Below are 23,588 nucleotides of genomic sequence, written 5' to 3' on the forward strand. Positions count from 1 at the left end.
AAAATACTTTCTAGGGCCAAGAATACTGTTTGCTAATTGGGTGTAGATTATCACGAGTAGTGACAGAAGGCTGTACGTACTTGCAGCTCTCTTGAGTGCACGTCCCTCTGTGGAATGGGGTGCATACACATAGATTGTGTACGTACAAGTAAAATGTAGGACTGTACGCACGTATGTTTGCTTCTTTTCCCCATTGGCATGGAACCACAGCTCGGCTGTTTCTGTCGCTGAGACAGGCAAGAGCTCCCAGAGCAGCACCAGGCAGCCGCTGTGCCTTCTGCTCCCAGATGCCTCCGAGCACTTCCCTAGTCTGTCTGACAACAAATGCTCCCGGACCAGCTGCCTCCTGCAGGCTGTTCTGCAGCGCTCTCCATAGGCTGCTGTGCCTCCGACAGCACTGTTTTCCAGCTTTCCACCTACCCGTGCTAGCAGATTGGTCTTAAGCGAGTGGCACATCTGGTGAAAGAGCTGCAGTGACTGAGTGCACTCGAGTGCTGGCAGCCCCCGTGCTCACACTGCAGCTCTGCTCTGTGGCATCACCTTCCACTTCTGAAGCCAAATTATTATCAGCTGCGAAACAGCTCCTATGTTGTGTTGGCTTCTGCGCACAGTATAAGGCTGTGTCTTCTTAACTTCACACATTACACCATTTCCCCATCTCCCTGACATCTCTGCATAAAGATTTCTTTTTTTCTGCTTGATCACCACGATAATTCAACAGCTTTAACACCATATCAAAGTTAACTTCGCAATCTGATACATCCTGCAGCAATCACACTTCTTGCTAGAAGGAAGGGAGGAAGGAGCAAACTTGGGAAACCTTTCTGGGCTGCCCCACTGACCAGCAGAGCACATGGAGCGCTACGGTGCCCGTCACATGCCGGCCTGCTGGCAGACCTCACGGTGTGCTGTCAGGGTTGGGGCCTGCAGAGGGCTGCTCACACGGAGCCGTCCTCCTGCGCCGCACTCCCCAGGCACGTTGCTCCTGCAGCTGGGAGCACAGCGGGCAGTACAGGCTGGTGGTCCCTGCATGCATGGTTTTATGTTTGCTTGTTTAACAAAAGAGGAATTAGGTGATTTTAAAAAGTTACATGCTTCCTGAAAGTTAACATGAAGAATGTCAGTGGTCTCACTGTGACTTTACCAAAAATCCTGGGGATCAGCTTCATTTTGATGGGAAGGGGTGGGAGAGTTAGTACACAGGAATATTTAAAAGCCAATTTATGCTCTAAATCAGACGACTGGGGTGGGGGCCTTGGGAGGGAATGGGGTAGAGTCCTGTTTCTTGTGGTTCGTACAAACCCTCACAGAGCCTGGCAGCTGCGGAGCTGGGGGACCTGGTGAGGCTCACAAAGGGCTGCCATGGCCTCCCCACTGCTGATCTGCCCACAGCACCAGCCTTGGGGCCAGAGGAGAACAGCCACCAGGGCTCTCCTCCCACATGGATGGAGGGCAGGGATGGGAAGGGTACAGCACAGCCCAGGCAGGATGGGGCCACAGAACTGCTGGCAGTGCACAACCCTCAATGGGAGCACAGAGATCCTGCACATGCGATGTCCTCTTTGGTGACCCCAAAAGTGACTGTTCCCCACAATGCTGGGTGGTTGCATCCCTACACTCTAATTTTCAAGCTAAAGAAGCGCTCTTAACGGTCAGCCTGGTTCCATTTGCCCCAGCTGTGCAAAATGGGCCACAAGCCTTGAGCTTGCTCAGCCCCGCACCCTCCGGCACAGGCTGGGGCTGGCAGTGCCTGTGGCAGTGCAGTTCCTCCACTGCTGCTGCCCTGAGCCTCCAGGGAAGGGTGGGTGGTGCTTATCTGAGCCCTGGAGCTGCCAGGAGGGTCAGCGGTCAGCTCCTGTTCCTCACACCTCATCTCACTGCTAGCATAAATTTCTAAGATACATTGTCCAGTTAGTGAGAGGATGCCCCATGGCACTTTCTAAACAAACCAGAAAAAGTACCAATGGATTTAAGCCAAAATCCATCAGCATCAAACTGTATCTTGATCTGAGTGGGTTCTGGCTTAAGACAGAAGAGCAGCAGAGCATCCTCTAATCCTTACTTGCAGCACATGCTGCTTTACCAGTGAAAAGCCTTCATCCACATCTTTGTTTTTCTCTCATACCCCATGATTTAGAAAGTGGGAGAACGTGGACTTCCTCTACTGATTCCATTTGAGGCACAAGATGCTTTTAGTCTTAGTGACCTATAAATTACTGACAGGACCCCAGCTGCAAACTAGCAGCTTCCCGAATGCTTCTTTCTGCCCCACATCCATGCAGTGGTGCAGCACGCTGTTGGCCTTGACTGTCCAAGCAGAGCATCTGGGAAATGGCAGATTAGATTACGGCTGGTCGCCTTCTGCTTGGATATACAGGACAAATGTGAAAAAGGGATGGATTTCTTTTTCTAAAAATAGTTTTCACGAGTCCCACTGCCTTCAGTTTGCAGTAGAAAACTGATTTTTGCTTTTGTGCCAAGAACTCTGAATTTGCAAAATCCTGCTGGTCTTTAGACAAGATTTGCTATTGAAGGGCTGCAGCCTTCGATGCGGTATTGATCTGAGTTCTTTCAGTGAACACCCCATAGAAGGACGGGCCTTGGGGCAGCTCCTCACCTTCACACCTGGGAATATTCTTTGTTGTCTTCAGCCCTATCAGCCTCCACAGCACTGGTAAAAGCACTCGGTGCTCCCCTATGGTTTCTGGAATTACACCATTAGCTCGGAGGGCAGAATCACCAAGAATTTTACATTGTTTATTTCTCTTTAGAAATGACAATATAATGATAGTGCAGCTGCCTAATGTGACATTTTTTAAATCACAATTTATGAGATCATTTTGGAAGCAAGTTTCTGACCTGCTTTTCCTTGTAACAACTCCTTTATGGTACTTATAAATCTGGTACTATGCACGTAATGAAACAACACAAGGACTAGAAGGAAACCAGCAATAATCAGATTGGGAGGTGCATCGGTTGGGATGCGCAGTCCCATGGACACGCTCCAAGGTGCAACGTGCCGAGCTCCTGGGCTGTGCTCCGGCACTTCCTGGTGCTCTGCACAACTCCACAGAGGGGCAGGGTGGCAGCAACACAGCTTGCAGGAAGCAAAGCAGCTTCAGTGCAGGTGCTGGTAGGAGCGCAGCATTTCCACAGAGCGGGTGGCACAGCACCGCGCCCGCAGCCCGCCGGCATCCATGCAGCACCGCAGCGCTCCCTGCGCTGAGCCTGGCCAGCACATCGCCGCACCCAGCCACGCTGTGCTCAGGGAAATCTTAAGCAGTTGGCTGTCCCAGGACAGTGAAAGAAGTCCCAGAACTGGCCGTTCCAGGAAAGATGTCAGAACAGATCTGATTCTGGAATTCCAGATAAGAGTCATCCTATAGTTCTGCACTTAGCCCTGCTTGCAAAGTTTCCCCGTAGGGTATTTCTATCAGTGCCATAAACAGAAATACCAGAGGTCTCACAGAAAAACAGAATGCTGTTTTTCCCTAATGACATTTCCAGGCACAAACAGCTAAAGGCCGCTGTTCAAACAAACAAATGGCTATCTGGCTTCCACACGGTGAAAAGTGCACCTGCGGCTGCTAAAGTGAGTAATATGAATGAATATGAAGTAAGAATAAAGAGCTGTTTTATAAAACAGAACCTCTGCTCGCCGTCAGAGCTGCACGTGGTGGGCGCTGTGGGTCAGCAGGTGCCGGCACAGCATCCACTGCTCCTCATTTTCCCTTTTTTCCTGGTGCAGCATTGACCCTTTCATTGCTCTCCTCACCTGGAGGGTTTTCCACTGTTCAGCAGTTCTCATTACCCATTTCAAAGTCCTTCCTATTATTATTTTATGATTGTAATGACTTTAACTCAACTATCAATTAATACAGTCCTAAAACCCTTCGGCTACCAGAACTGATAAATAGGAATGGAAGACTCTATTTCTATTTCACTTCATTTATTTTAAGTGAAATCTGTGTAAAGAAGACAAATGGCACATTTTCTATTACCAGATACTATTTCCCATCCTCCTTATTCTTTCCTTTTTAACACCATCATCAGAAGCGACGCACTTCAATTCTTTTAGGCGTACTCCAATGATACTGCAATATACAGTTTACGGAAAAATCAAATTACTTTTTTTTTTTTAAATGTCAGCAGCACTCTTCCCCATCTCCCCGCTAAGTGCAACATCTAATTTCTCCATAGTACGTTTGCAGCAGTTGCTGTGGGCGGAGAGTCTGCTTATTTGTTTGGTTGGTTTTTACTACAAGGCACTGTCATGGCAACCACAGCGAGGGCGAACGCATCTGGAGGTACTCTGTGTACGTCACACTGGCTGCAGTAAAACTGCCTCATGCCATTTAAACTTTTTATCCGCTGCGTGAGGGCAGGCAGGCAGGCAGTCGTGGGAGCCCCAGGGGCAGCCCCTCCTCGCAGGCCCAGCAGTGCCATGGTGGCCGCACACAGCGCTGTGCTGGGACTCCGCTCTGTTCTTGGATAGATGAGCATGGCAGCACTCTGCGGTGTCTAATTGTAGCTCATATTCTGTTCATCTGTCTAGGTACTTCTGACCCTTTTACTGTAATTCCTGAGCACTCACAACGTTAATCAGAGATTTTCAATAATTTAAATCTAAGGGTCAGCTCTTCCACTGCTGTAAATCAATGTCTTTTTTTTCTTTTTTTTTTCTTTTTGGCTTTGGAGCTAATCAGAAGGGAGTTGGGATCACTTTCACAGCGGGAAAGTGATCTTAATTTATTAAAGCACACTGCTGCCTTGTACCCATAGTGCCGTCTCTCTAGAGCTCATCAGCTGCTAAAAACCCACAGGTACTGGCGGGAGAACAGGCCCTTGTCACACTGAGCTCTCAGAGTAAGTACAACAGCAGAAACAAGGGCACCCCCTATTTTCAGTGCTATGGCTGAGATCAGCACCACAAAGTGCCAGCAGGCCGCCAGCCCGGTCCAGTGCCAGCCCTGCTCAGCCTTGTCAAGGAATTCCGGCTCCACTGACAGCACATCCAGCTGGGCTTTAGAGTGCTTTTTTCTTAGAAGTTTTTGAGCCTTGCTTCTGATTGCTGTTTAAGATAGAAAGAAATGGTACAACTAAATGAAAGAGCAGAGGCTTTTAATTGCTAACATCTATTGAAGAGAGTGAGTGAATAGCCGCAAAAATGTAAATGAGAAACAAGGAGTTCAGCAGAGATGCTTCTTTGCTGGGACTGGAGATTCCAGAGGATGCTCCAATGACAAGTTAAGCAAAAGCCGTAATATTTTCCTTCCTGGAGAACATTGCATCCTTAGCGCTTGCCTGGCCCCATAGAGAAGCTGTTGACCAGGGAAGCAGGAACTTGTGGGGAGATGCCATTTTGTATTCACTACAGGAGGTTAAAGTTCCCTAGAGCACAAAGGAGCTTTCCTTTCCCAGGCAATCCCATCACGGTACACATCAACACAATTAAAGCCTGCAAAGCTCAGAAGTGGTCAGAAGTATTTGGTTAAATCCAAAATTAGTTTTTATTCCAGACATTCACTGTTCTTTTCCCATGCACCTCTGCATGTTGATATTTGTCAATAAAAATTGACTAAAAAAACCCTAGGACCTCTGGTTCCTCTCACAGTGACATGTGACACCTCACACATAGCCTTCAACTGCAAAGAGATTAATAATTTTCCTGTCCTTTGGCAGTAGATGCAGTTTCTTTCCTCCCCACGCCCACACTGCTGTTTCCTTCTGATCAGCATTTGTAGCTTAGCTACTGCTTAACTGAAAGGAAGGAATTTGCTAGAAAGATGCCTGTGCAACGTCTGTCCATTCCAGCCACGGACAAAGAAGGGAGAAGATGACTATTGCCAAAAGAAAATAAATAACCTTTCTCCAAACACCTCTAGAGAAATCACCTCATTATAACTGTATTTCTTGCACAGTTCTAGCTCAAGAAAGGTGATGCTGGATAGCTGGAGCTATCTGCTGCTCAATCAGTCATTCTCACAGGATTATTGTCATTGAAGTACATGATTATGAGTAGCGGATGGAGGAGCGCTGGGCTGAAGGGAGGGTGCAGGGAAGGTACCCCAAGGACCAGCGCGGTTCCGCTGACGCTCTCCCCTTGGCACGGCAGGTGCAGCGAGCGGCTTGGCCATGGCACCGCACAGGACCGGGCCCGGCTTGGTGGCTGCCTGGGGCCCTGACAGCCACGTATGGAGCAGCAGTGCCGGAGTGATGGGCTGAACCCATGGCAGGAAGCAGCACCTGTTCAGGCGGGCGCCCAGCAGCCCGCTGGGAGGCGTGAAGGCCCATTCCAGTGGGGGCATGGCCAAAGCATTCTTCAGGCTGCAGAAGTTCCTTCGGCGGACCCAGTTTCTGCTCTTTTTCCTGACTGCCGCGTACCTCATGGCTGGCAGCCTCCTGCTGCTGCAGCGCGCCCGCCTCGCAGCCCAGCAGGGACCACGCGGGGCCTCAGGCCTGGCACTGCCAGGGCCAGACACGGGGCCGGGAGCCAAGGCTGCAGACCCTCGCCTGGCACATAGCCCTGGTGCCCAGCTCCCCCTGGGAAAGGACAGGCTGCCAGGGGCAGAACCGCAGCACAGCCTGCGCTGGATGGCACCTCGCAACTCAGAGCTGAGGTGGCTGCGGAGGAGGTGGTTCCACAGGTTCATTGGTGACCAGGAGCCCATGCAGACCGCGGGACTCAGAGCCACGAGGGGTACCGCCGAGCACAAAGGTAAGGACGCGCCCTCTGCCCGCCTTCTGGCAGGCGCACAAACTGCTGCCCCACAGTCCAACCCAAGCAGAGACCAGCAGGCCTGGCGAGGTGTGCCAGAAGCACCTTCCCGCAGCTCAGCATCACTTCCACAACAGTTCCTAAAGGCCTGCGCAGGCCGGAGTAAGGCTGTGTCCCTGCGCACTGAGCTGTAGCTCCAGAAATGTATTTCTGCTGGTTGAGTGCAAGTCCAGAGAGAAATATACTCCTCTGATTTAAATGATTTTCTCTTCAAGCAGGCAGAGAAGAATGCTGCTGAAAGCTGTTTCTCTTTCTCAGCATAGGGAACACTTAAAAATGAGTTTTATTACATTACTTGTCTAAAGCCACGCAGTAACTTCTGTTTAGAAGTACGTTTCTGCTCTCCAACACAGACTCAGCTCTACTGTCACAAACACATTTCCTCTTCCTGACCTGCCCTCTGCAGCCATCCCCACAAGCACGCTGTCTTCAGAGGGATGAGGCACAGGTGCACGCCACTCCTTTAGACCCTACCTGAGCTCCAAATGAGAAAGAACCCCTGGATCAAACTCTCAGTGTTTGGTGAGTTTGATGGAAATTTGCCACCAGCCAACAGACCGCAGGGGAGTGCGCACCACTGCACGGGGCAGGGCCAGGGCAGCGCATTAGCAGCCAGAGCACAAGGTACAAAACTGCATTTTCCAATCCTCATGATTAAATAATATCTTAAATGGAAAGCAGTTCAGGATTGACAGAAATCAGAGCTCACTTCCCTGCGAGCCCAATACTTACTGCTACTAATAAGTACATACATGAACCGCTATGGTTTATTCAGTAGAAAATCTCATAAAAACCAGTCCCCAGGGCAAACGAAGAAGCAAAACAGGCAACTCCAGGCACTCACACCTCTGCACGGTTCCTGCCCTGGGACTGCCTGCTCTCGCCATGCTGCAGCCCCAGCTCTGCTTGCCTGGAGGCTGAGCACAGGGATGCAGAAAGCATCAGGGTTCATGCTGGGTCACTGCGATTAGGGAGGCAGGGATGTGTTGGCCATTTGTACCAACAGCTGTACAGATCTGACCTCCTGGCACCTGTGGGCGCAGGGCTTTGCCACCCACATAAGAAAAAGGCCAGGCTGCTCTCAGCACAGCATCAGACATCAGCAGCAGGAAGCCCCTGCGTGCCCGCTGTTCAACACCCTACTCTTTTGAAGCCGCAGCACCGGGCTATGGCTTTGCTGTCTTTGATGCACTGCTTTTCAGAAGAACTGGCAGCGCAAGAGGAATGGGATCAGAAGGACTAGGCACCATGTTACTACACTGCTCCTTCTTCTGTTGAAAAAATTAATCCAAAGGAGCACCTTCTGCAAAAATCCCACTAAAACATGCTACCAAGTGACTCCTACTGTGTGAAATGCTGGGAATGGAAACAAGAAGGCAACAGTGGCAGCGTGTGAAGCTGCGTCATGCAGCTGCTGGAGCCTCTGAGGCACAGAGCTCCACACGCTGCTGCCAACATCCTGCTCACAGGAGCAAGGGCTGTCCCAGCAGCCTGCTGCCTTTCCCGGCCTGCTCTGGGCATACAGCCCAATGGCAGCACCTGGCCAAGCACAAAATGAGCCCAGTGCTGACCCAAGCCCGGCATGGGGACCTGGTGCCCACCTGGCAGATGGGCTGCCACAAGCAGCACATGGTCTTGGCACCACCAGCTGAACCTGGCACTGGCCAGCACCTGCTTTAAGGGACTCCTTGTGGATAGAAATCCAGAGAACAATCAACGGAACCCTCCAAGACTTGCCGGGCTGCAGTGGTGCACAGCTGGCCCTGAGCTCTGCCTGCTGCCAGCTCCTGGTTCCCTTCAGCCATGGCCTGCTCTTCACCCTCGTGGGGCTGGGTTATTTTTTTCTGGTTAATGAAAGAGTAGATAAAAGGTAGAGCAACACAGTGAGTGCCTGAGCTACTCGGATATGAGACAGACCATGAACTCGTTCTGCACATTGCTTGAACTGCTTTTAAAACTTCTTTTAGAAATGAAAGGATTAATTTTGAAAATTATCCATAACATTAGTTAAGGCTAGTGCCCGTGTCAGTCATTAAGCTAGCGCCTTGCTTGAGTTCTAATTGCTGACTGAGGCAGCCAGAAGGACTATTTATTGCTACCAGCCATTGAATTATGTTGATTCAAATACACGTCATTTGAATATCTGAACACGAAGTGACACTGTTAATAACAGTATTGCTAACAAGCATTAGAAAGCTTTTGGAAATTATGATCAATTAAAAATGTAACTTCCTGTGCAGAGCATATTATCTCCCTGACTCCTTACGGCCATGCAGCCTCATTCTTGCTCTCTGATCCCTTCTGAGCACAGCACTCTCCCCGCAGCCACAGTGCCTATGGATGCTCAGTGCCAGACAGCACTGTGCCCAGGCTCTGCCCAGCAGACAGAGGCTTTAGCTTTATTTTAGACTATTTTATTGTTAATATAATGCTTTTTAATTTGGGTTTTCATCATATATTCTCTTCCTCTCTGCAACTCCTGTTATATAATTTCCCAGCGTTGTCATCTCAATACTGCTACATCCAAAATCAAATTTCCTTTCTCCATCGCATATTAATGATAACATGCATCTGTAACCACAAAATTGCTGTACAATAGCAGGGTGCTACCTCAGCCTTCCAATCACATTAAAAAAAAAAAAAAAAACAAAAAAAAAAACCAGGCTAGATTTGTATTGTGTTTTGTTCAGGACAACAAAAGAGGCTTAAGAGAGGATGCAGTATAGCAGAAATACTTCTCTTTCATATGCTAACTAAAGCAAGACATAAACTAAAAGATTCTCTCACTCCAGAGAAGATAGCTTAATGTGATAGAAGCAACGCTGCCTAATTAGGGCTGGAGTTATCTTTCCATTATAGCTTTAATATAACTTTACATACCCAAAGGAAATTGATTTTCTTAACATTTTTCTTGCAACATCAACTAAAGATTTTGAAAAAAACTTGGGAGAAATCCAAAAGGGTACCCCACAGTCCCACCGTTTTAAGGACCATCTGCTCTGCCCCCACGCAGCCCCCTGGCAGCACCCAGCTAGGGATAGCTGCTACCCTTCTCAAAGCACAGCCCTGACTGAGACCTGCTGCTGTGCACATGTCCTGACTCTGCCTTACATGCACACAGGCACCTACGTGGGCTGCTTCAGCGATGACTCGAAGGAGAGGACACTGAAGGGAGCTGTATTCTACGACTTACGAAAAATGACAGTGGCTCACTGTCAGGAGGCGTGTGCTGAGAGGTGAGCTGCTCTTTCACAGTGAGTTCTCTTTTTTCTGACAGTAAGCAGAGCTGTATTTGAGACGGGAAAAGCCCACATACAGTAAACATGCAGCATCAGTGAAAACATTGACTGTCTCAGACCTTCCAACGTATAGCAGCTCTGCTACCCTGTCTGGGGCAGACTGTGTCACTGCTGCCCATCCACTGCTCTTACTGCAGCACAGCTACTTAGATGCATTTTCTGTTGATCTGGTCAAACTGTGGCATTCTGTCAGCTGTTGGTTAGGTGCTTCCTCAGCCCAGATCTCTGCACTCACTGCAGTACAGCCCCGGCAGCATTGGGGCTCCCAGCCCAGCACACCCCAAGGAGCAGAGTGCAGCACACACAGTGTGTTCAGAGGGCACTACCAGGCCTCCACCCCACACAGGGTGCTCGAAGGGCCCATTCTGACCGTGCCTGTGCTGCACCCACAGGGCCTATGCCTACGCGGGTCTGGCGTATGGAGCGGAGTGCTACTGTGGGAACAAGCTCCCAGCCACCGCCTCCAGGCCCGAGGAATGCAACAGCGAGTGCAAGGGCGAGAAGGGCTCGGTGTGCGGTGGAGTGAACCGGCTGTCAGTCTACAGGGTGGAGGAGCTGCAGGCGGCGGCACCACGATGTAAGTGCAAGCGATGCCGCTCTCGGTGCCGCGCTGGCACTGCGCATGCTGCCGCTGCTGGGAGCTGTGGGACAAAGCTGCAGTTTTGGTGTGGGCCCTGGCTCCCTCCTGCAGCAGCAGTGCTGCATGGGAAGGCAGCAGCAGCGGGAGGCAGGGTGGTGCTGCACGGGGATTGCAGCAGAGCAGAACTTCAGCTGAGAAAACTGCTTCCTTCTGCATCCTTGGCAAAGGCACAAGACCTCATTCTTAGGACACAGTCATTGAATGGCTTAAAAACACCCACCAGTACCATCCTTAGCTCAGAAATAATCCTAAGCAAAGGAAATCCTGTGACTGCAGCAGGAGAATAGAGGACAGAGACATCAGTGCAAAGGTACCTTAAGAGAAGTCTCCTCAGTAACAGGAACGAGACCCAGAGTTCCGCTTTCGCGAGGTCTTTGTTCTAGCAGCACCTGAGATGTTTGTTTCATCTTTGACTGATACTGCTTGTCACCTACTCTCTGTAACACTCATCTGCTCAGTTAGCTGCCATAGGAGACAGATCAACCTCTGGGCCCACACAAGGCATATGAACACCCACACTGCTGAGCACAGGACCCTTCCGATTTAATTTTCTGAGAACAAGCACCAAGACCAACATTGTGCCAGTACTGATGGCACTTCACTTCTTAAAGAGTTGAAGTTTGTACCATCATCCATCAGCCACATACGAATTATATACCAAAGGCGTGTAGACCTAAATTGCCAGTGTCAGGCTGACTTGCACACTGGCAGGTGTTTAAGTTTTCAGTGTGAAAATACATACACGTATTTCACAGGAAAAGACAGCATTTTTTTCTTAACTATTAATGAATAAGTCATCAAATTAACCTAGCCTGGAGCAAGATTTGTATTTTGCTTCTCTCAGTAACACCTGATGCTTGACTGTTTGAAAACTACCACTGAGATCAAGATAGCTGAGTGGCCAACGAAAGCATTAATCACAATGTTAATTGTGAAAGTATATTGGGAAGTAACTCTAAAACCAGCAGAATCCATGAGGGACAGCAGCAGTGCAGAATGCAGCTCGGGCAGCAGCTCCCGGTGCAGTAGGCACAACACTGCCCTCCCAGCGAGGCTCTGCTGCTTGTGCCCATTGTCTGTGGGCAGACACAGGACTTGTGTCCCCTTCACCCCACAAGTGCAGAAGCGTGAAGCGTGCATCTCCTGCAGCCTGGGGAGCTGCGCATTCCCCAGGAGCCTTCAGAACTGCCCTGCCCATCCGCTGCCATCCAGCTGCAGCCCTTTCCCACATTGGTTCTGGTGAGTTCTGTTTGTGGTGGCCAGTGGGTGCAGACCAAGACTCGAAAGACCCAAAGAGACCATTAGCCCTATTAAGTCACTTTGGGTGAATTATGACAATGGAGAGTTGATACAGAGAGATGAAGACATTTTCCACATCTGTAAAGCTCAGAGAATCCTAAGAACTACGGCAGTGTCGCACAGCATGTGGACCTCTTCCCTTTTCTAACCCAGCCACACGCATGTTGTTTTCTCCATTACCATTAGTTCATCTGCGAGAATGCATCGCCTCGCCCGGGACAGGGAGCTTCCATGATAGATAGCTCTGGAGTTTTGCTGGGTTCTGTCAGGGACACTTCTGAAGCAGGAGGGAAGAATTGCACTGCTGCTTGTAACTCCCATTTGGGCCACACTCCCACTTCAATCAGTGATGCAAAAAAAAAAAAAAAAAAAAAAAAAAAAAAAGAGCAATTCTGCCCGGCTCGGCAGCGTATATAGAGGGGCAGGTCAGATCAGAGGCTGATGCTAAAGACGTCAGGAAAGCAGATCTCCCTGAGCAGCTTACAAACGCCTAGTTCAGATTTTGAAGACTGCAGCAAACTCCCTTGCCCTGAAAAGAAGGCGAGGGAAGGGGAAGAGTAGGAGCAGATGTGCAGGAAGGTGGGTCCCCGCGGGGGCTTTCAGGATTCATTTAAATTCCTCTTCTGGTGCAGATGAGGGGAAGCTTTGTAGATTTTTATCAGGGCTTTTAAGCCTTTCAGGGGAAGGCATGTCTTCAAAAGAAAACTAGGAGTTGCAAACAATAGCAATGCCCTCCACTGATGGAATTTAATTTAAACTCCTTGCCGCACTCTGCTTTCAGGGGTTAGTAAAAGCCAAAAGCATGTGCTCCTTTAATACCACAGGATTTGCAACACATTTTTCTAGTGTATATCATGGTTTCTCTTATTTCTAAAGTACTTGGAGTATGAGATTTTCTTCATTATCCTTTAGCTTCTGAACCTAATATTGTTCTTTGTGATAGAGGCAGGATACCATGGACGTTGTTTTCTCAAGAGAAACCTATTTCATATCCCTGCAGGGAGGAATGTTATCTATCGAGGATGTTTTAGAGCTCCAGAAAATTTAACAGACACCTTTCCAGCCTCTTTGATACAGCCCAATTTGACGGTGGAGATGTGCTCTGAATTTTGCTCCAAGAAAGTAAGAACAGTTCTCATTTCACATCCTTTCTTCTTTTTTGTTACTTTAAACTTTAATCTACTAAAGGAATAGCAGAGATTAGTGCCCTAGAGCTCTAAATTTGTGAATAAGTTTCTGAAGGACGAAACTCACCAGAGCCAATACCCAGTGACGCCAGGCACCATGCTGACCTTCCAGAATCAAGCATTAGAGAACATCTGTGGTGATGATGATGACAATGATGATTTGCCTGCAAGAAGTCTGGCAAAATCCCCCTGCATTTGGAAAGCAGCAGTGGCATAGCCACAGTCCCCACTGCTGCACACCATTTGGATATCACAGTGCTCACTTCTTGCCTACTGTAGTACCACTTATCTCCAAGCAAAACGATACACAACACAAAAAAAATACCCCATTACATTTTTTCTTGTTTTTACGTTTCCCTGAAGCCATGTTCTCCTTTTCCTGCAGTGGCAATGCCATTTTGGGCATACTTGTTGGCAGACATAGAAGCAATTCGGCATGTTCTTGGCACAAATGCAAAAGCTGTGTATTAGCTATGAATGAATTATGCAGGAAGGAAAAGCTCATGAAGTCCATGCTAGAATTTTTCGATAAAACCTACGCAACACTGATTGCAGGTGCTTTGGGGAAAAAGGTCACAATCCAATTTCATAGTTCGTTTTCAGTGTACACTTCCTACAAATAATCAAGCAGAGTAAAAAAGCTCTACTATGACCCAACCCAGTTCAGAATGCAGAAAAAACTACAGTGCACACAAACTGCCAGCAACTCAAGAGAAGTGGGGCTGGAGTGCGAAAAACCAGTGTGAGTTTTGATTCCAGACAGCAGAGCGAGCCCTGTGATAACAGTGGAAATATTCACCCTGACTTCAGATCCTTTCCTTTCAGATCAAGATGGACAGCTTCCTGGCTGACACAGAACGACTTAGCTCTCCTGCAGTCAGGACAGGATGCTCATTTTAGTTCCACCTATTGCACAAAAGAGAATAATTCTCTCAAGTCCCGTGCATTCTGAAGAGGCCGGTGGGCTTTTCATGGGACTGGTTTGAGGCCTGTATTTAAATACACAAATTACTCTCTTGTCTGTGGGGACTTTGAAGAAAACCAAACTGCAACACAGCACGTTTAGTTGTTAGTCTTACAAATGGCTTTGTGCAGTCACAAGAGTAAAGCTCTAGTCCTTGGAAGCATGCAAGATGAATCTGAGGTAAAAACTTTAAGAAACCTGCTAAATAGCATTACTGATCAATTTTTTTCTTAATTGTGAGTGATGATATGCCTTAATAGCTACCCATTATCACCCCATAACACAGAGCCATGAATGTATCTCTTTGCCAGAAGCCATAATTTTCATATATGCTTTTTTGAAAGCCAACCTGCATAGTAAGTTAGCCATCTCCATCTGAATTTATATTTTTATATATTCAGTCATTTTACCTTTCAGCTACTTTTTATAGTTACATACAATGAAAACAAAAATGAGGCATGCAAGTCTTGAGAAGAGAACCCCACCAGCTCAAAGGATCCAAAAGCCATTCCAGCAACTTTGCACACTCGGACTTGACCACCTCTAGGATGCTTCCTAGATGTTCTAATTTCAAAACCGACCTGCTGTTTTGGTTTCTAGATACAGCTACATGCTATTATGTAGGGGTAGCATTAGTACAAAAGCTAGTGGAGGCACCGGGAGCAGAGTCCAGGTACACAGTTTTTACTACTACTTACGATGAAAACCTAAGCCCAACTGCAGGAAAGCTGGGGAAAGGCACTGAAACACCTGCAGAAAGAATCAAAAAAGGGAAAGCCAGGAAGAGTGCTCTTACAGTGCTGCCTGAGCAGCAGGAAGGCTGCACACATGGGGAGCAGCCTGGCTACCTCTGCACGGGCCAAGCACCAGCCGCAGGTCCCTGTTGCCTGAACCATTTAGGTAGTGACGCAGAGTGGTCGCAGAACCGTACTACACTGCCCGTGCTTTGCCCTCATGACAATGATTGCACAGAAATGCAGAAGAGTGGGGAGGTACCTGCTCAGGTCTTTTGAGAAAATCTGCGTCCTTCCCAAAAAGAGTCCCTCACAGGTGCCACTTGGCAGGAGACACGGTGCATTCTTATTCCAGTCTGCACTTTAGGGCCAGGATGTTTGTTCATTTCTCAAACGGAGAAACATTGCTTCACAGCAAAAGGGAAGATTTCTGTTTGCAGGCAGACAGAACTATTTTGCCCTTGGATCAAGTCACTAAATAGATTTTGACAGTGTCGTACCTCATTCACTAAGCAAATTTTGGCTGTTTGGGCACAGATGGCACACTAGTTGTATTTGACTCCTTATCAGAGGATGAACATGTGGAGAAGAGCAAGAGATAAGCTGCTCAGTAGTCCTGGCACGTGCTCCCAGATTTCAGAAGACTTTTAAAAGGCAAGAAGTGTTGTTATGGAATAGGTAGAATTGAATGCTCTGCGCTCCAATAACCCCTGAGCTTCTTTCAGCCACTGTCATTGAGGTCAAGCCCTTCCACGCATACTGATGCGCCACACACCAGAGGACTTTGGAAGTCTAAGAAAATACACACCCAGTCTCCTGGCAGAGATGAGGGCTGAATTTTCGGGCCAATTTTTGCAAACTAGTAAATGTACTTTTTTTGTGGATCTCCTAAACACCCACTAATTTCTTCAGCAAACAGATGTTTTCCTCCAAACCCCTCTATTAATTCTCATCAGTATTAGCAGAGTGGCCCAGCACCACCGTTCTGCATCTGTTGCAGAGCACAGCAAAGCTGCTTTGCAACTTGATCCCTTCTCTGGATAAGATCAGTAAACCAAAAACCTGATTCAAACACATTGAAAAGAAATGTCTTGTAGCCAGAAACGTCACTGTGAATTATTTCCCTGAGACAAACACCATCTACAGCAGCAGGCTCGTTCCGCTAAGGGGTCTGTCATTGACAGCAGTTAGCCTAGGTGAGGCATCCCCACCAAGAAGCAAGTGCCGTACAGGAGGTGCTGTGCCCGCAAAGCAGCTCCAGCCCACAGCAGATGCCACAGGACTGGCTTACTGTTGTGGTCCCAAGCAGTTGTTCCATAAAAATATGGACAGTAGTGCTCAAAACCTGCGCCAGCCCCTCTGCAGACACTGGGGTTTCGCAGACCATGAAGGAGTCATAGCAAGACGCAAACTGTTTATGACTCTAAGCATAACTGCAGCTCACTCCTCTGTTTGGAGGGCTATAGATGGAACTTGTAAAGACGGTGCAATTCAAAACGCTCACTTGAGGGGTAAATAAGAACAGCCTTTTCCCTACTGAAGTTTCAGGTGCAGTTATGTACTAGGATTGAAGGAACAGTATCGAATTATATGTTTTTATGAATAATGAAAAAACAGCATTGTGAGTTTTCAAGCCTTACAAGACCTGTTTTAAAACCATTTTTTAAGAAATTGCAATGTGAAAGACAGCAGCGATATAAGAAATGAGCTTTACAGTGATATATCAAACACTGCTTTGATCCTGACAGTGGCTTGTGAAGGTTTATCTTCCTTTGCATAACAGGAGTATTTCCCACAGGCTGCTGATGCCGCGGCATTTGCGCACTGATCTGTTTTCTCTCGTCGCAGGAGTTCCCCTTGGCAGTGATCCGGGGGCAGGAGTGCTACTGCGGGTATCCCACGGCGCGCTTCCCACTGCGGCACGGCGCGGACCGGCGGCTGTGCAGCGCGATGCCCAACGCCAGCAGTGCTGCCGCAGGGGGGTACTGCCAGGCCTACCAGACCCCGGTGCAAGGTACGGCCCTGCAGCCCCAGCCCCTCCTGCAGCACGCGGGAACACCTGCCTCACAGCAGCCTTACCCACAGCGCACGGGCAGCGAGAAAACAGCCCCTGCCTAAATCCTCATCTCACAGTCACGCCCATAAACATTTCTCCAAATCCAAACAGTCTCTTGTTAAGCTGCACAGCCCCTCCACTAAGAAAAATAATGGTTTTTCAGATGAAGAGGAGGCAGAACCTGCGCAGCCACACCCAAGGCATTGGGGCCAGGACCCCACCTGAGCACACGCCAGCCTGTTAGGCAGGCACAGAGACAGCTTAGCAGGCTCTGACTGCGCTCTGCCCGTCCTCCTCCAAAATACTCATCTTTCTACGTGCCAAAGCCAGAGTGTAATGCAGAGCAATGCCCCAAAAATCCAGTGAACCATCAAGGTAGTACCTGTAGCTTCTTCCATGCAGTGGTTTGCACCATGTTCCACAAAAGTACTTACAAGCTTAAAGTGAAGTGCTTCACTGGAGAGGCACTGTGTTTTTCCCAACATCCATTGTTTTGCTCCATTTCCCAGTTCAGAGGTTGACTGCAAATAACAGCGTGTATAAAGACCATGCAAGAAGAATGCTCACTTTCATGAAACTGCTACTATCTACCACATCTGTTTTCTTGGCACTTTCAGGCCGTGGCTTCATCTGAAGGCTACTTTGAAGAACAAAATGACTGATGTCTAATTTATTTCCTGGCTTCTTTTTGAGTCATCACATAGCTGAAGCTCACTCTTTCCCCCTGCACTTGCTTTTAATGCACACCAAGCCATATGGGCAGGACTTACAGAAGCTGGCAGGAGAGCTCTGTTCAGACCCTGCTGGCAGTCAGCACTGGGAGGGCTCCTAACTGATTTGGGCCCTTTTCTAGAGGAGAACCATAACCCAGAGGCTGAACCGAGTGCAGTTTGTTTCAGTAGAAGAGTTTCTCCTGCATTGTAAAACTTGCTGTTTCCAGGTACAGTGACATATTTGGGGTTTCACTGCAGAGTCAGCCTGCCAGGCAAACAGACATCAAGGGGCTTTTATAACAACTTGCTGGCAAGTAGAATGGTTCACTGCAACTCTGATAAGAAGTGTCACCTAACACAAAACCAGTGAAAGTCTTTTCTGAGGATAATCTCTTTGGCCCCTTATGGCTGAGTTAATTTTCAAAAGTAGCTGACTCACAACTAGACTTAAATTGATAGCCTATATTTGTAAGGGAGAAAAAAAAGCAATAAACCCTGTAATCAAAGGCTGTCAGTGGAATTAATTAAAAAACCACAATGCTAACAATGAATTATTTTCTATACCCACAGACACCCGCTGTACAGACAGGAAATTCCTAACCACAAAATCCAAAGGGTTCATTGCTTTGTCAAGCTTCCCAGGGGCTGGCAACACGTGGGCTCGCCATTTGATCGAGCACGCCACGGGCTACTACACAGGCAGCTACTACTTCGATGGAGCCCTCTACAACAAAGGTACCCTTCTCAGGGGATGATGGGACACAGAGCCATTCTGAGGCACAGGGCTGTGCTTGCTCCAGCATCCTTCTGCTTGGAGCCACCCAAGGCCATCGCTGCTGTTGATCCCAGCAGACAACGAGGAGCTCACAGGGTGGCTCCTGCCCCAGTAACTCTGCTGGCAGCAGCCCTGGTCCCAGGTGGGCAGCAAGTTTAATCAACTGGTGCTTTCACAACAGTAAGGCCTTGTTTAAGAGTGTAAAATGTCACAGACATATGGTCGCAGGGAAAAAAACCCCACAACAATCTTGTCTTATAAACAGGCTTTAAAGGAGAAAAAGACCACTGGCGAAGTAGACGGACCATCTGCGTGAAAACACATGAAAGTGGCAAGACGGAGATTGAAATGTTTGACTCTGCTATCCTGCTGATACGAAACCCATACAAGTCACTCATGGCAGAGTTCAACAGGAAATTCGCTGGGCATCTGGGCTACGCTGCAGACCGCAACTGGAAGAGCAAAGGTAGCGTGTGGGGCACCCAGGGCTGCTGCAGTCAGAGCTCAAAGCCTGTAGTCATATCATGCTGGGAGGGGTAACACGGGGACCTGATCCCAAAACCTGAGGGAGCACTGCAATTTAGTGGGACTCAAGCACCACCACACAGAGACCAGACCCAGAAGCACACATGCTCTGCCTGTCGCCACTGACAGCAGTGCAGCACCTGCACTGCAGCGTCACTACCAGAGAAGCACACAGCAGAGAATGCCTGGTGTGCAGCCCATCCGTCAGGCTGTGCGCTCTGAAGGAAGTTTGCCCCTGCAGCATGTAATAACAGAGAGAAATCTAATTTAAAATTGAGGGTTTGATGAAGCATGACTTTTCCTGAAGGAAGTTTTACAGCACTGTATGGGTGCTACTGCATTGCAGATAAATAAAGATAGGAGCAATAAGGGGACTTCAGCGTTCTATGAACGCACAAAATGACTGCTGGATGGTGGGACTGTGATATCCCTGCTGCACACACCGCTGCATTCAGACTGCAGCAAAGGAAGGATTCAGCACACATCTCTCCCCTTATGCATTTCAGGCATAAAAGCTGTGCCTAGGCAAACCACTTAGCACAGGGCTCGGGGGACAGCAGGAGAGTGCCCTTAGTCACAGCATGTTTCTTTCCCAAGTCCTTACATCACCTTTCATCAGCCACAGCTCAAGATCCATTTATTAAAACCCAAAACAGCCCTCAGAAAAGGGAAACGAAGCCTGGAGAGAGTGGCTTTTCCGTACTGCAAACTACAAATAGTCATATTTTGGCCACAGTTGCACTTTATCCAGTGCAAAACCTTCAGCTTGACCTTCAGAAAATTACCACAGGCATCTAACAAGAGATTAAGGTGTCACATATGGCAGTAGCGGGAAAGTATTTCAGTAAACTTTGTCACAGTGATCCTGGCATGTGATGGCAAATCCTTCCCATGTGCCAGGAACAGAAGCACCTCCCCTATTAATCCTGTTTCCTTAAACCATCTCCCCAGAAGCAGTAAGAAAGTTACATTACTCAACTCCTCTGGATTGAGAAGCACCCCAGGCGCAGCCAAAACCAGAGTCTCAATGCTGCACTTACATGTATATTGATTTATATGTACACACATATATGAAATATAGAATAGCCCCCATATCTTTCTCAAACTGCATTTGAAACAGAGGTAAAAATGTAGGAAAAAAACTACAGAGGCAAAAAAAAAAATATATATATATATCTGCTTGAAATAATGTGGCAAAGAACTGCTCCAATGAGCAGCCAAGCAGGACCTGCTCAGTTCTGCTTCACTGCTCTCATCCAAATGCTTCTCCCTTCTCTTTTTGCCCTTCCCTAGCTCCTGCATGGAGCTGCCTGCTTGTGCAAAGAGGAGTGTTCAGCTCCTAAAAGCACAGCACATTGAAGATGCTGACCTGCAGCTTTGCACCTGTGCAGCCTGTCCACCCCAAGGGGCTCCCAGGCAGCTGGGTGACTCTCAGCACTGCTAATGCCTGACACCAAGAAGACCACGTGCCTGGTGGCCACGCATTTGGGAATTCTGTGTCCTCACCAGTTCGCACGGTGGGAGAGCAATGCCCATCTCCTCACCATGGCTGCAGAGCTGAGTGGCTGCAGCCCTGTGGCTGGCCGTGTTGTTTTCTCCAGCACTCACATCCAACTACCTCATACATGACCAGCACCTCTAACTTGTTCCAACTTAATACTTGGAACACTGTGGAAGCATCGTGGCTAATATGTTCTCATTTTCCTGGTTTTCCCATCATCCAGACTGGCCAGATTTCGTGAACAGCTATGCCTCCTGGTGGGCCTCCCATGTCCTGGACTGGCTGAAGTACGGAAAGCGTCTGCTTGTCATCCACTATGAGGACCTGAAACAAAGCCTCATCCCCAAGCTGAAGGAGATGGTGGAGTTCTTAAACATGACAGTGACGGAGGACCGTCTGCTCTGTGTCGAGAACAACAGGGATGGGAACTTTAAGCGGTCTGGTGCTAAGCAAAAAGATTTTGAACCATTCACCCAAGAAATGAAAGATCTTATCAACAGATACATCCTGACAGTGGACGAGGCCCTGAGGGGAAGAAACTTCACAGGGCTGCCCAGAGAGTATGTGCCAAGATGATAGCATGGCAGCACTCAACTGTGCTTAAAAATAATTTTTTAAGGAAAATGAGACTAGACCTTTATAGCAGCTAAAGCAAAGATACTTGGGGAGTCTCCTGAGCAATGCAAATTCTCTCCACTCTGAGGTGTTCTTCAGGACACTAGGTGTTCCAAAAGGCAAACAGCAGATAGAATTTGGTTGGCAGAACAAGGCCAAGCCACCACCATCTGCCTACAGGTGCTGCTCTACACATAGACAGCCAGAGCCTCATGGCAGAGCTCTGGTGCTCCTTGCTGATGGGGATTTCATGGCTATCGGTTTGGAAGCAGGCGTACACAAAGGAGGAAAAAAGTGGCAACACCGATAAACAATTTTCATCTGAGCACTTCAGAAAAATCTGTTTCTTTCTTCTCAGCACAGCCCACGGCTTCCCTCTGCAGGGCCATCGGCCTGGCCCAGCCTGGCCCCATGCTCTCACCAGCCACAGCCCAGTGATGGAATAGAGGTCTGCACAGCTGCTCGCTGCCCCTGTGCCAGGAGTTGTGCTGGGGAGCACCCAGTGAGCAGCACAACTGGAGGGACTGTGAGGCACTTCTGTTCATGTGAAATAAGGGATTCCTTGAAAACCTGCCCAAAAACATTAGTTTTAATAAAACAAGAAGTTTGTATAAAGGGAGCTGGGCTTCCTCTGTGTGTCACTGGCACTGAATACAATAAAACTGTCACAAACAAAACATCAAGCGCACTTCAGCCCGACCAGCACAGCCCCTGTGGTGCCCAGGCTGCAGGGCTGATACACAAAGCCGAGAGCCCTCTGTCATTGGCAGAAGTGGCACAAGTAAAGGAAAAGTAGCTCTGAAGCTTACTTTTTTTCCCCATAAGTCCAGGAAAATGCAGGTGGGGGAAAAATTAAAAAAAAAAAAAAGTACAGAGCAAAAGAGGCTGTAGCAGAGGGATCTGGAAAGCTTCATTCAGCTTCCACTACCTGAACTGCACTTAAAACTAACCTCCAACATTTTCCTTTTTTACCTAAGCTGTACCTCTTAATGATTGTCATTGAAATGTTAATCACAGAAAAGCAGGCAAAGCTGCAGAATGCCACTCCAAGCAGCTGTAGAAACATCCTTAAAGTTGGATTACTAGAAGAAAAAAAAAAATCCCTGAAATTCAGCAAGGGAAGCACACTCTTTAGACACCAGCTGTTAATATTTCTAAAGGAACGCAGGCAGGGCACCGTGCGTCAGGTCAGCAAATGCCAACCTGAGCCGTCCCTCCTCGCTCCAGGGCAGCTGGCAGCGAGGCGAAGGGCTGAGCTGTGGGGCAGTGCTGGGACGGGCGCAGGGCTCTGGCACCTCCCAAAAACCCAGCTTGTTATAGCCAACCAGTGCCCACAGATGAGGAACAGGGGATGTCTCTATGTTTTATATATAACATTACACACATCTTATATATGCAGGTACATAATAAACTGATACATATGTGTGTTTATCTATTTCCTAAGTACACACTTAAGATAGTAAGAGTAGCCAAGCACTTCTTGGGCCAGGGCACAAGCCCTGCTGCTGCCTGCACTACCACACGTGAGTTATTCTCACAAATACACTGCATTCCATCTTAAAAAGAATTGCAGCATTTTTTAGTCCTTACTCCCCCAGGAAGAAGGCTGCAGAACTTCTGCCATTTAACGGCCAGGAGTCATCTCCAAACTGACAGTCTAACACACATTTATTACTCTTGCTGCCCTCCTTAATCGTCCCAGATGCCCGCAGACACTGATCACAGCCTCTTCGTCCCAGACACCATCTCACAAGCATAAATGATCTGTGCAGCTTTAACCTTTTATCCCAAGTCAGCAGTTCAAAAGCACTTGGCAAGACAGAGCTCTTTACCACAACTGACCTCAATACTGCACAGCAAACCATAAGAAGGTTGTGCAGGCATTGTGCTGATCCATGCAATATAAGTAGTATATATAATATAAGTAGTATAAGACAGGGTACAAGTTTTATTTACATTTCTGCTTGATACACAGACTCTGGTCAGGCACGGAAGGAGAAAAACCTGTGGTTTGTGCTGTCCAGGTCATGGACTATCATAGAATCCTTACAGTTGGAAGGGACTTCTAAGGTCATCTAATCCAACTCCCCTGCAATGAACAGACATCTACAGCTAAATCAGGTTACTCAAAACATGATTATAGAGGTCTACCTCAATTACATAGGACTTCTGGCAGAAGACCCACAAAACCTGACTCAGATACCTTTGTTTGAACTACTTTCCCCACAGCTTGTTTAGAGATTCTTCATTCTTCCCAAGGGATTGTCTGTAAACAGAGGTTATCTAACAATTCCTGGTATGCTGCAGGGGGACCTCTGTATCCAGAGGGACAGAGCAGGTCTTAGAGGGCAGAAGGCTCTGAAGAAGCAGATTGTTAGAGCTAGTACAGACTGCAGAACAAATCTTACTGGGACTCCCTTGCTTCAGCCAGCTCACAGAACGACACTTAACAATGAAGTTCTTAGAACCAGTCAAATTCAGTTGTATCTTAGGCTGTCATGA

The 23,588-nt window shown here is 48.1% G+C and overlaps 1 protein-coding gene across 1 annotated transcript; it reads left to right on the plus strand.

The window, feature by feature from the left end:
* Positions 1–6,306: 6,306 nt before the first annotated feature.
* On the plus strand, positions 6,307–21,047 carry WSCD1 (WSC domain containing 1; the record flags this gene model as incomplete). The annotated part of the gene is made up of 8 exons (XM_079545023.1): positions 6,307–6,718; positions 9,900–10,014; positions 10,470–10,654; positions 13,017–13,138; positions 16,750–16,915; positions 18,241–18,405; positions 18,711–18,911; positions 20,695–21,047. The coding sequence occupies 8 exons, from the start codon at positions 6,307–6,309 to the stop codon at positions 21,045–21,047; spliced, it is 1,719 nt and encodes a 572-aa protein (XP_079401149.1).
* Positions 21,048–23,588: the final 2,541 nt, after the last annotated feature.

This window comes from Tetrao urogallus, assembly GCF_951394365.1.
Source record: "Tetrao urogallus genome assembly, chromosome: 20".
Classification (NCBI taxonomy): Eukaryota; Metazoa; Chordata; class Aves; order Galliformes; family Phasianidae; genus Tetrao; species Tetrao urogallus.